Source organism: Lynx canadensis, chromosome A3 (assembly GCF_007474595.2).
Source record: "Lynx canadensis isolate LIC74 chromosome A3, mLynCan4.pri.v2, whole genome shotgun sequence".
NCBI classification, from domain to species: Eukaryota; Metazoa; Chordata; class Mammalia; order Carnivora; family Felidae; genus Lynx; species Lynx canadensis.
In genome coordinates, this window is record NC_044305.1 from 45966990 (window position 1) to 45980638 (window position 13649).

Genomic DNA, 13649 nt, shown 5'->3' on the forward strand with positions numbered 1-13649 from the left:
GAATTAGTTGTGTACTCCTCAAATGTTGTTACTGGGCTGTTTGTACTATTTCCTTGGCAAGGGATAGGAACTTAGCCCAAACCAGCTTAGGGCAAAAGAATTTATTGGTTCATGGAATTAAAGGAGAGGTTTAGCAACCGAACTGCAGGAAGACGGATTTAGCTGTATTCAAAAGCCACCGGAAACAGGGACTTAAATCTGCTTCTTTGGTTGCAGACTGGCAATAAATCCCATTCTTATCTTTCAGCTTTCAACCATATGGGAGGGGTGCCTTACCTTCCTTATGGTTCGAAGTACAAAAATGCTCAGCAATGACTCCCAATGGCCCAACTTGCCTAGCTGTCCATACCCCCATATGATGTGTGAGTTCTAAGAACATAGCACCTCCCTAGGAAACCAAATACTTGAGGAGGAGGAGCTATTTCCAGGAGACATAAGAGATTTCACCATAGACATTAATACTCTGGAATAGTTCCAGCTGTTCTTAAGTAAAACATGGGATAATAATTTCTCTAATTTCCACACCAACGGTTTAAACAAAGTGGCATCAGATCACAGAGGAGGAGGGGGCAATGAATATTGCATGCCAGGTAGCAAGGAGAAATACTTTCAGTGGCCTCTTGAGGTGAGCCTTTAGGATTGAGTGTGATTTGTGGAGCCAAGAGGGGATTCCAGGGAGAGAGACTTCCAAGCTTGAGCAAATGGACATAAATACCTCCTCTTCCAGACCTCTCTTTTTATATGCTGGAAAAATGTATTTGAAGCCACCACAAAACAAAGGATAAAAGTATCCTATTAGAGCAAGGATAGAGGATTACATGATCTTTAGTTGGACTGAAACAAAAACTGTGTGAATAAACAGGTGACTAAATCCCCCTACAAATGGACTTTCTCATGTTACATAAAGATGATAATAGTACCTTAAGGCTCGAGTTACGATTAGATGAGATAATCCCTTAGCCAATGCTTTAACACAACGTAAACGCTCAAAAAAAAAAAAAACAAAAACAAAAACAAACCCCACTAGATATCAGCAATTGCACTCATAAATGTACCTGGAAAGTTTAATTAAATGCTGAACGGTTAGATTCCATTTTTTAAGTATTTAGAGTGAACTTATGCAAACCAGCCATCATGACAGCAAAATAGTCCAGGTATGTACAGTATCACAAAACCGAGAAAAACCAGGAAGCAGAAATAACAAGTGGGTTTACATGTTGTAGTTCTACTGTGACTTGAGATAGGTTTGAAAGAGGTGATCAAACCCGCAAAGAGCTCCCCTGGGATAGGCGGAGCCCCAGGACTCAGCTATCCCGGGAGCCGGGGATAGCTCAGCGGGAGCCGCGGCGAAGTCGCCGCCTGGGCCCCTCCCACGACTCAGACGCGTCACAGCTCTGGGCCTGGCCCCACCGACCGCAAGGGCTCGGAACCCGGCAGGGCCAACCCCTTCACCTTCCGGCCGGCGGCCGAACCCCACCCCCAACAACAGGCCAGTTTACGCACCAAACGGCGCAGCCGTGACGTCACTTCCTGTCGCCGGCGCGCACGTGGGAGGAAGTGCTAGTGCCCGCGGTTGCCGCTGCTGCTTGTGTCTCTGGTTACGTTCGTCCGCGGGTCGGGCGGCCGCCTCCGAGCTGGGCAGCTGCTATGGGAGTCCCGGCTTTCTTTCGCTGGCTCAGCCGCAAGTACCCGTCCATCATTGTCAACTGCGTGGAAGAAAAGGTGAGGAGGCTCCTGACGGCTAAAGCCTGGCGCTCCGGCACGTCTAGGCCGCGGCCCTTGCGCCCGCCGCCTGCCCCTGGGGCACGGTGCTCGGTCCCGCGCGGCTCTTCCAGCCCTGCGGACTGCGGTGGCCCGACACGCGGTTGGGCGCCGGCACCCAGAGTCTGGAACCGGGCCAGCGGGAGGGGCGGGGCGAGGGCCGAGAGGGATACGAACTCGCCGGAGGGCTGTTACTCCCTCGCCCGCTTTCTCCCCCCGGACCGGAAGGCCCCGCCCATGGCTTTGTTTCCTCCGGCACCGCGCGTTGTCGTTTCTGGAAAGACTCAGTCTTTTAGGCCACTTCTGGCGGGTCCGTTGAGTTAGCTGGTTAGGGTTGCACGGATGCTGATCCCGGCCTTTAACAGCCTTGTAAAGTAATCCCCGGCGGCGGACTTTTGTTGTTTACTGTTCGTGACAGAAAGGTTTTCTCCTAGTGTGAGAGGCTATTTGTTGCTGTTCAACCCTACGTCGAAAGCAGCACCTTAGAAACGTCTAGGACAAGATAGAAGTCTGATAAGTGCCCCCTTTTCTAGGCAGTATGCTTGTAAAAATTTTCGGAATTCCTGAATGCACTCGAACAATACACTTTTTGTTGTTACTTTGTTAATATACATGTAGACTTGTGCTCATTCTTTAGTTTTGTGTTTACTGTTTCCGTGTTTCCAGTCCAAGTTTGGTTTTGTACTCTGAATTAGAATTTCTGGATTGGGAAGATTCAGGGACACATCATCATGCCTCTCACCCCTTCGTTTTTGAAGGAAGTACGCATCCGTCACTGAAAACATTTCTTTTGCTAAAGCTGTTGAGGTCTTGATTTTTGCTGATTTTCTATCCAAGGAGGAATCGAAAGCTTTGTTTTGATGATATTCCTTGTGTTTTTGTTAGAGAAACTGTTAAACTGAATGCTCATTTCCTTTGTTTTTAAAACTTTCATCAAGCTTTACTAACTTGGATCTTACTTCGTTTCTACTCTGCAGTGATAACCACTTTTAACTGTTTTCGTTCTAAGTATCATGTTTATACCTGATTTATTTGTTTTGGATCTAGCTGTGGAATTCCAGCTGTGATAGATGAGGGTTTAGGCGCTCATGCAGCACCCCCCCTGCCCCCCCCTTCTAATATTAGTACATCACCATGTTTCTTCTGTGGGTAAACTTGATAACTTTAATATGCCTTTTTTTAAAATTGGTTCTCCTATATAAAGTATACCTTGAGTTTTCATCATCTAAGCTTAAGTATTAGCTTTTCTACCCCTGCTGCCCTTATTCTTTACCCCAAGCCTGTCAGCTACATTTTTCCCTTATTGGCATCCAAAATTAAATTGTCAGGGCATTGGCTTATACTGGTTTGTTTTAAAAGCTGAAAAAATCAAAAAGTATTGTCGATTATTGTCACGATGCTGATTTAGGTTATGTGCTACTTTTGTCTTAGTGTTGCTTTTCTCTTTTCCTGTTTATATGGTTCCTCATCCAAACTGCCGGTTGTCTCAGGTATTCTATCAAGTCCTCTTTCTTCTTGGAGACTGCTTTTTGAGGTCTTTTATTTCTGTGCTGTCACACCTGGTTATTTATTTAGGCTTGCTGGAAAACTGCTTCTTGAGGTTTTTAAAAATTCCTTTCTTCTGTTGGAGGTAGTTTTCTGATCATCATTTTTGTTGGCTTAAATCCTTCCTTGGTTTTTATTTTTAGTTGAATTCTTAAGAAATGTTATGTGAGATGTGAGTTTTCTGAGTCCATTCTATCCTTGTACACATCATTAGCTAAGCATAGTTTGAGTTTGAAAATTTGTTTCCCTCAAAACTTTGAAAGCATTGTTGTTTTGACTTCTGTCACATTGTTGTTGATGAGAAATTCAATGTTAATGTGATTTATTTATTTAACCAATACTTACATAGTGTTTTACATGTACTAAGTATTCAAGGCACTATACAGAGAAGTTTATTAAATCCTCATAATAACCATATGACTGCTACTGCTTATTGTTATTACTACTGGTGAGAAAACTGAAGCACAGAGCACTCAAGGTCACTTGGCTAATGGGTGTTTAAAGCCAGTGTCAACTGGGAAAGACCACGTTCTTTATCTCTGTTCTGCTTTTATTCTTTTGTAGTTGATCTATTTTTCTTTCTGGATTTTTAAAAAATCTTTATCTTTGGTAGTGTAAGCTTCCATGATTATGTACAGGTTTTTTTTTTTTTTAATTAAATTCATTTTGAGCAGTACTTGGTTGACTTTGAGTCTGGACACTTGTGTTCTTCAGTTCTAGAGAATGCTCTTTGATTTTTTTTTTCTTGGCCTTTTCCTCAGCCCTCTGAATTCTGGATACTGGTCCTCCGATTGATTTTTCTTTTCTCTCTGTTCTCCACTTCCCCTCTCCCTTTTGCAGCTTTATTGAGGTGTAATTGACCTACGGCAAACTGCATATTTAAAGTATACAGTTTAATAGATTGACAAATGTGTATGTCTATGAAACCATCACCACAAGTAAACATAACTTTAAGACATTCCATCTGCCCCTTTGTTTTTTCTTCTTAAAACCCCTCCCTGTTTAAAACATTTATTCATTTTTGAGAGTGAGAGAGCACGAGTGGGGAAGAGGCCAAGAGAGAGGGAGGCACAGAATCTGAAGCAGGCTCCAGGCTCTGAACTGTCAGCACAGAGTCCGACGCAGGGCTCAAACTCACTGACCTGGAGATCATGACCTGAGCTAAAGTAAGATGCTTAACAGCCTGAGCCACCCAGGCGCCCCTGCCTTGTGAATCTTTAATCAACCCTGGTGTCTCTAAGTTTTCCTTTTCTGCAATTGTGTATCATTGCATTGATACATTGTTTCTTCTCATGCAGGTATGGAGTGCCTGCTACCTTACACACCACAAATATTGAGATACTGTGTTTTTCATTTTCATTCAGTAACATTCTAATAGACTCTTGGGCTTCTTTGGCCCATTGGTTATTTATAACAGTGTTACTTAGTTTTCAAATATTGGGGATTTCCAGACATTTTTTTCTGTTCTTGATTTCTAATTTAGTTCACTGTCAGAGAACATACTTTGCATAATTTTAGTCCTTTTAAAGTTTATTTGCTTTGTTTTATGGCCCAGAGTATGGTCTTGGCAAATGTCATTTTGCCTTAAAAGAGATACAGGTTCTGCTATTGTTGAATGGAGTGTTCTATAAATGTTATCATGCTGGTTGATGGGACATGGAAGACTTGAATAACATTTACTGATTTTGTCCTTTCAATTACTTGATAGGAGCATGGAAATCTCCTGGTATATATAATTATTTGGATTTGTCTGTTCTTGTTTCAGTTCTGTTGGTTTTTGCTCCTTGCATTTTGTAGCTTTTTTATAAGGTGCATAAATGCTTAACATTGTTATGTATTCAATGAATATGCTCCTTTATCATCATAAAATTATCTTTTTTATCCCTGGTTATATTCTTTGCTCTGAAATCTTTGTTCAATATTAAGATAGCCAGATCTTCAGACTAGGGTAGCATGGTCTATTTCCACTCTTTTTTAGTCTCTTTGTGTCTTTATATTTAAAGTGTTTGTGTTTATAGGCAACATACAGTTGGGTTGTGTTTTTTAATGCTATTTTTTTTATTTTTTATTTTTTTTTATATATATGAAATTTATTGACAAATTGGTTTCCATACAACACCCAGTGCTCATCCCAAAAGGTGCCCTCCTCAATACCCATCACCCACCCTCCCCTCCCTCCCACCCCCCATCAACCCTCAGTTTGTTCTCAGTTTTTAACAGTCTCTTATGCTTTGGCTCTCTCCCACTCTAACCTCTTTTTTTTTTTTTTTTTTTTTTCCTTCCCCTCCCCCATGGGTTCCTGTTAAGTTTCTCAGGATCCACATAAGAGTGAAACCATATGGTATCTGTCTTTCTCTGTATGGCTTATTTCACTTAGCATCACACTCTCCAGTTCCATCTACGTTGCTACAAAGGGCCATATTTCATTTTTTCTCATTGCCACGTAGTATTCCATTGTGTATATAAACCACAATTTCTTTATCCATTCATCAGTTGATGGACATTTAGGCTCTTTCCATAATTTGGCTATTGTTGACAGTGCTGCTATGAACATTGGGGTACAAGTGCCCCTGTGCATTAGTACTCCTGTATCCCTTGGATAAATTCCTAGCAGTGCTATTGCTGGGTCATAGGGTAGGTCTATTTTTAATTTTCTGAGGAACCTCCACACTGCTTTCCAGAGCGGCTGCACCAGTTTGCATTCCCACCAACAGTGCAAGAGGGTTCCCGTTTCTCCACATCCTCTCCAGCATCTATAGTCTCCTGATTTGTTCATTTTGGCCACTGTGACTGGCATGAGGTGATATCTAAGTGTGGTTTTGATTTGTATTTCCCTGATGAGGAGCGACGTTGAGCATCTTTTCATGTGCCTGTTGGCCATCCGGATGTCTTCTTTAGAGAAGTGTCTATTCATGTTTTCTGCCCATTTCTTCCCTGGATTATTTGTTTTTCGGGTGTGGAGTTTGGTGAGCTCTTTACAGATTCTGGATACTAGCCCTTTGTCCGATATGTCATTTGCAAATATCTTTTCCCATTCCGTTGGTTGCCTTTTAGTTTTGTTGGTTGTTTCCTTTGCTGTGCGGAAGCTTTTTATCTTCATAAGGTCCCAGTAATTCACTTTTGCTTTTAATTCCCTTGCCTTTGGGGATGTGTCGAGTAAGAGATTGCTACGGCTGAGGTCAGAGAGGTCTTTTCCTGCTTTCTCCTCTAAGGTTTTGATGGTTTCCTGTCTCACATTTAGGTCCTTTATCCATTTTGAGTTTATTTTTGTAAATGGTGTGAGAAAGTGGTCTAGTTTCAACCTTCTGCATGTTGCTGTCCAGTTCTCCCAGCACCATTTGTTAAAGAGGCTGTCTTTTTTCCATTGGATGTTCTTTCCTGCTTTGTCAAAGATGAGTTGGCCATAGGTTTGTGGGTCTAGTTCTGGGGTTTCTATTCTATTCCATTGGTCTGTGTGTCTGTTTTTGTGCCATTAATGCTATTTGATGATACCTGCCCCTTTTTTATTGTGGCAAAATACACATAACATAAAACTTGCCCTTTTAACCATTTTTAAGTGTAGAATTCAGTGGCATTAAGTATATTCACAATATTATGAAAGTATTGCCATTAGTAATTTCTAGAACTTTTGCATCATCCCAAACAAACTCTGTACCCATTAAACAATAATTCTCTGTACTTCCTCCTCCCCTACTTCCTGTCTTAAGAATTTGCCTACTTTACGTACCTAATGTAAGTGGAATCATACACTTTTCATTTTGTGTCTGGTTATCACTTAGCATAGTGTTTTCAAGATTTATACATGTTTGCATGTATCAGAATTTCGTTCCTTTTTCAGGCTAATACCCATTGTATGTATATATCACATTTTGTTTGGACGCTTGGGTTATTTTTACCTTTTAACTACTGTGAATAATGCTGCTGTGAACATTGGTGTACAGTGATCTGTATACATATCAGGGCTTAGGGTAGATGTCCGTAAGTGGTCCCTACTGTCAGTTCTTTGGGGTGTATACTTACGAGTGGAATTGCTGGATCTTTTGGTAATTCCTTTTACCTTTTTGAGGAACTGCTTTTTCTAGTCTCTACCTTGTAAGCGAGGCATTTAGGATATTTACGTGTATGGTTAGATTTAAATTTGTCATGTTTTCTGACTCATCTGGTCCTTGTTTCCATCTTCCAATTCCTCTGCTTCTTTTGGATTGAGTATCTTTTATGATTTCATTTTTTCTCTTCTTTTGACTTTTTAACTACTCTTTATTCATTCGGCCATCAGTTTCTTCACTTTGCATCCTTGGCTTATACAGTCCTCTGTTCATTAGCTTTCTCATCTTGAGAAAGTGCCTTAAACTCTCCTAAAGTCTAAAGAATTAGTGCTTCTTGCATTCCACTGCACTGCTCCCTACAGTCTGGTCATTTCTGTGTGAGAGCTGAAACCAGGCAGAGTGTTGCCTTGTTTGACCTCAGTTGGGAATGTGCATGTTGGTGGACTCAGGTTTTTTACCGCTCTGCTAATGTTTGTGAATGAATGTGGGAGTGCTGCAAATACTGATTTGGGGGTTACTAAAAAATGTTTAGTAAGGAGGTGAATTTGCAAATACGGAATTCATGAATAATGAAGATCAGTGGTATGTATATCACACAGGGTGGTTGTGTGAATTAAATCACTTTAATATAAGTTAAGTGCTTCAAACATTGCTTTTGTACAGAAACACTTGATATTTCAAAATTTTATTGCTAAATTAAGTTTCAGGAGTTTGTATGCCCAGGTAAAAGTGGGGATATTTTTGTGTCTAACTCTTGTGTAGTGTAAAATTGTGCTCTGTTTTCACGTAGTGAAATCCAGGTTTCCTACCCTGCTTTTTTTCTCTTCTGTATGATTGAGTGAATACTTTTTTTTATGACAGGCACTACTCTAAGGGCAGGAAGGACAATAATTAAGGAGGCTATTGGTCCCTGACTCTGCATTCACTTTTCGTCAGTGTAATATTTTGGGGGGAGATGACTACGTTTTTAGGCAGCTTTTTTTAGATATGATTCACATATCATACAATTCACCCATTTAAAATTTAGAATTCGGTGGGTTTTTTGTATATATTCACGGATGTGGGCAACTGTCGCCACAGTGTTAGAACATTTTCATCACTTCAGAAAGAAACCCGTACCCTATAGCTACCAACCCGCTATTCCCTGCCCCTACTACTCCTATCCCTAAGCAACCACTAAGCTATTTTCTGTCTCTAGATTTCTCTACTGTGCCTTTCATGTGGATGGAATCATACAGTGTGTGTTTTTTCTGGCTGACTTCTTTCATTTACTATGTTTTCAAGGTACATCCATGTTGTATCATGTATCAGTACTTTATTCTTTTTTATGAGTAAATAATGCTTCATTGTGTGGATATATACATATACCACATTTTATTTATCCATTTGTGTGTTGATGGACATTTGGTTTGTTACCATCTTTTGACTTTTGTGACTAATGTGCTACGTTTGTATACAGGTTTCTGTGTGGACATGTTTTCACAGGTATATACTTAGAAGTAGAATTCCTGGGCTACGTGGTAACTCTGTGTTTGGTTATTTGAGGAACTGCCAGACTATTTTCCAAAGTGGCTGCAACATTTTAATTACCACCAGCAGTGTTTCAGGGTTCTAGTTTCTCCACATTGTGGCTAGCATTTCTTATCTGGCTTTTTTATTTTGGCCATTCTAGTGGGTATGAAGTGGTATCTCACTGTAGTTTTGATTTGTGTTTCCATTAGGACAGAATGATACTGAGCATCTTTTCATGAGCATATTGGCCATTTGTATATCTTGTTTGGAGAAAAGTCTATTCCTGTTCTTTGCCTGTTTTTAAATTGGGTTGTCTTTTGACTGAATTATAAGAGTTTTTAGAATACATGTTCTGAACACAAGCCCCTTAATAGATATATGACTTGCAAATCTTTTTCCCCATTTTGGATTGTCTTTCCACTCTCTTGACAGTGCCCTTTGAAGCATAGTTGTTAATTTTGATGAAGTCTAGTTGCTTGCACTGTTGGTGTCATATCAAAGAATCCATTGCCAAATCCAAGGTCATGAAGTTTTATGTCTGTGTTTTCTCCTGAGAGTTTTATAGTTTTAAGTTTTAGCTCTTAAATTTAGGTGTATCATCCATTTTGAGTAAACTTTTGCATGGGTCTAACTTCATTCTTTTGCATGAATAAACTACCCAATAGTTACAGCACCATTTGTTGAGAACTATTCTTTCCTAATTGAATGGTCTTGTTGACACCCTTTTTAAAAATCAGTTGACCATAAGTGTATGGGTTTATTTCTGGTCTTTCATTTCTATTCTGTTGATCTCTATGTTTATCCTTGTACCAGTACCATGCTGTCTTTGTTACCATTGCTTTGTAGTAAATTTTAAAATCAGGAAGTATAAGGCCTCCAATTTATTCTTTTTGAGGATTATTTTGTATATTCTGGCTTCCTCGTAATTCCATATGAATTTTAGAATCCACATCAGAGTGGATTCTTTATAGACTTTATATTTCGTTGGTTAATTTTAGTTCTAGCTTTTGGATACTGTTATGAATAGAATTGTGTTCTTGTTTCTGAGTTGTTCATTACAAGTGTGCAGAAAATATTTTTTTAAATATCATATCCTATAACCTTGCTGAACTCATATATTCTAATAGTTTTTTAGCAAAGTCCTTAGGATTTCCTATATACAAGGTCACATCATGCAAACAGATAGTTTTATTTCCTCCTTTCCAATATAGATGCTCTTTTTATTTTTCTTGCTTAGTTGCCCTGAGTGAAACCTCCATGACAATTTAGAATACAAATGACAAAGGACATCCTTGCCTTGTTCTTGACCTTAAAGGGAAACCAACTACTTCATCACCATTTAATGTGTTAACAGCTTTTTTATAAATGCCCTTTATAGAAGGAACTTACTTTCTATTACTTCTAGTTTGTTGAGTGGTCATTTGGTTTTTGTTTTTATCATGAAAGGGTATTGGATTTTCTCAAATGCTTTTTCTGTATGTAATGAGATGGTCATGTTATTTTTGTCTTTCATTCCACTCTTGTGACATATTGCTTTAATTGATTTTTTGTTGTTAAATCAACTTTGCATTGCTAGGATAAATCCCATTTGGTAATGGTGTGTAATTATTTTTATGTATTGCTAGATTCAGTTTGCTGATATTTTGTTGAGTTTTACATCGTAAGAGATACTAGTCTCTTATAAAACTAGTAGTTTTGTTTTCTTGTGGTGTCTTTGTCTAGTTTTGGTATCAGGATAACATTGGCCTCATAAAATGTGTTGGAAAGTGACTCTTCCTTTTTTGTTTTTTGGAAGAATTCGTGAAGAATTGAGGTTAATTCTTTGAATGTTTGGTAGGATTCGGTGAAGAAACCATCCAGACTTGGACTTTTCTTTGTGGGTATATTTTTATTACTGGTTTTATCTCATATTGTAGGTTTATTGAGATTATTTCTTGTGTCATTTTTGTAGTTTTTCTGTTAACTTGTGCATTTCATCTAAGTTATTTAATTTGTTGGTGTACCATTTATGATAGTTTTTGTTTCTGTAAAGTTGTCAGTAATGTCCTCTTTTGTTTCTGATTCTAGTAATTTGAATCTCTTTTTCTAGGTCAAACTGGTTAAACATTTGTCAATTTTGTTGATCTTTTGAAAAAACCAACTTTGGTCTCATAGATTTTTTTTTCCTCTTTATTTTCTGTTTTATTAATGTCTGCTATAATGTAATTTTTTCTGGCTGGCTTTGGGTTTAATTTGCAATTGTTTTTCTAGTGTCTTACAGTGGAAGTTTAGGTTATGGATTTGAGGTCTGTCTTAATATAGACATTTACGGCTATAAATTTTCCTCTGAACATTGCTTTGGCTCTATAGCATAAGTTTTGGTATGTTGTATCTTCATTTGCATTCATCTCAAATTATCTTCTAATTTCTCTTTTAATTTCTTCAACCCATTGGTTGTTCACGAGTATATTGTGTAATTTCCACATGTTTATGAATTTGCCAAGTTTCCCTCTGTTATTTTCATTTCATTGTGGTTGGAGAACATATTTTGAATTGTCTCTCAAAATTTTTTTAAAAAGCTTCATGTATTTAAAAAGTATTTTTTACAATAGCTTTTTATTTTGTTTTATTTTATTCTATTTATTTATTTTTTAAGTAGGCTGTATGCTTAATGTGGAACCCAATGTGGGGCTTGAACTCAGGATCCTGATATCAGGGCCTGACTTGAGATCAGTAGTCAAATGCTTAACTGACTGAGCCATCCAGGCGCCCCTCTTATTTTTTAATGGAAGTATAGGTAACATACGGTGTTGTATTAGTTTCACGTGTACAGTGTGATTCAACAATTGTATACATTACTCAGTGCTCATTAGGATAAGAGCATTCTTAACCCCCTTTATATGTTTTACTCATCCCCTCATCCACCTCTCTCTGGCAACCACCAGTTTGTTCCTGTATTTGAGTGGGTTTTTTTTGTCTTTTTGTCTTTGTTCATTTGTTTCTTAAATTCCACAAATGAGTGAAATCCCGTGGTATTTGTCTTGTGCTGTCTGACTCATTTCACTTGGCATTTTACCCTCTAGGTCCATCATGTTGTTACAAATGACAAGATCTCGTTTTTTTTAATGGCCAGGTAATATCTCATTGTGTATGTATACCACAACTTCTTTATCCGGACAGTCAGTTCACTTCCATACTTTGGCTATTGTAAATAATGCTGCAGTAAATGTAGGGGTACATATATCTTTTTGAATTAGTGTTTCTGTTTTCTTTGGTAAATACCCACTAGTGGGATTAATTGGATCATATGGTAATTCTGTTTTTTTAATTTTTTGAGGCACCTCCATACTGTTTTCCACAGTGGCTATACCAATTTGCATTCTCACTAACAGTACACAAGGTTCCTTTTTCTCCACATCCTCACCAGCACTTGTTTATCTCTTGTGTTGTTGGTTTTAGTCATTCTGACTGGTATGAAATGATATCTCATTGTGATTTTGATTTGCATTTCTCTGATAATTAGTGGTGTCGAGCATCTTTTCACGTGTCTGTTGGCCGTTTGTATTCTTTCTTTGGAAAATGTCTATTCAGGTCCTCTGCCTATTTTTAAATTGGACTATTTGGGTTTTTTTGGTGCTGAGTTGCATAAGTTCTGCATATATTTTGGATATTAATCCCTTATAGGATGTATCACTTGTAAATGTCTTCTATAAAGTAGGTTGCCTTTTTGTTTTGTTGATGGTTTGCTTCACTGTGCAGGCACTTCGGTATAGTCCCAGTAGTTTTTTGTTTTTAAATGTTTATTATTTATTTATTTTGAGAAAGAGTGAGCAGGGGAGGTGCAGAGGAGAGGGATTCATTCATTGGTCTGTTCTATTGATTTTTTAGTCTTTATTTCACTTATTCCAGCTGTAATCTTTATTCCTTTCTTGCATTGGGTTTGGAAAGCTGTTATTAGTTGCACACTTTTTTTTTTTAATTTTTATTAGTTTGAAAGAGAGCATGTGCAGAGTGTGTGCAAGTAGGGGAGAGGCAGAGAGAGAAGGAGAGAGAGAATCCCAAGCAGGTCCATGCTGTCAGTGCCCCATGAGGGACTTGATCTCACAAACCAGGAGATCATGATCTGAGCCAAAATCTAGAGTTGGGCACTTAACCCACTGACCCACTCAGGCACCCCTATGCGTGTATGTTTTTAATTATTACATTTTCTTGATGGATTGACCATCTTATCACCATAAAATAGCACTATTTCTGGTAACTTCTTTTGTTTTAAAGTTTATTTTGTCTGATAACTAGTATAACAACCATTCTAGTTTTCTTGTGGTTGCTGTTGCATGGTATCTTTCCCCATCCATTGACTTTCACTTTTTCACAAACTGAGATCATGAACTGAGCTGAAACCAAGAGTCAGATGCTTAACTATCTGAGCCATCCAGGCAATGCCCAGCTACCCCCAACCCCCGCCCAGTAGTTTAATTTTGCTTTTGTTGCCCTTTGCCTGAGGAGACATATCTAAAAAACTGTTTTTGCAACCAATGTCAAAGAATTACTGCCAGTGTTTTCTTCCAGGAGTTTTATGGTTTCAGATCTCACATTTAGGTCCTTAATCCATTTTGAGTTTATTTTAGTGTGAGGTGTAAGAAAGTGGTCCAATTTCATTTTTTGCATGTAGCTGCCAGTTTCCTAACACCATTTGTTGAAGAGACTGTCTTTTATCAATTGTATGTTCTTGCCTTGTCATATATTAATTGACTGTATATGCATAGGTTTATTTCTGGACTCTCTTCTGTTCCACTGATTTATGTG

The 13649-nt window shown here is 38.5% G+C and overlaps 1 protein-coding gene across 1 annotated transcript in view; it reads left to right on the forward strand.

Moving 5' to 3' along the window:
* The first annotated feature begins 1504 nt into the window (after nt 1-1504).
* The window catches only part of XRN2 (5'-3' exoribonuclease 2), an 80622-nt gene continuing 68477 nt past the window's right edge, over nt 1505-13649 (forward strand). Inside the window, exon 1 of the mRNA XM_030310206.2 lies at nt 1505-1722. Coding sequence (XP_030166066.1) covers nt 1648-1722 — 75 coding nt within the window. The 5' untranslated portion in view covers nt 1505-1647. The remainder of the gene's footprint in view (nt 1723-13649) is intronic.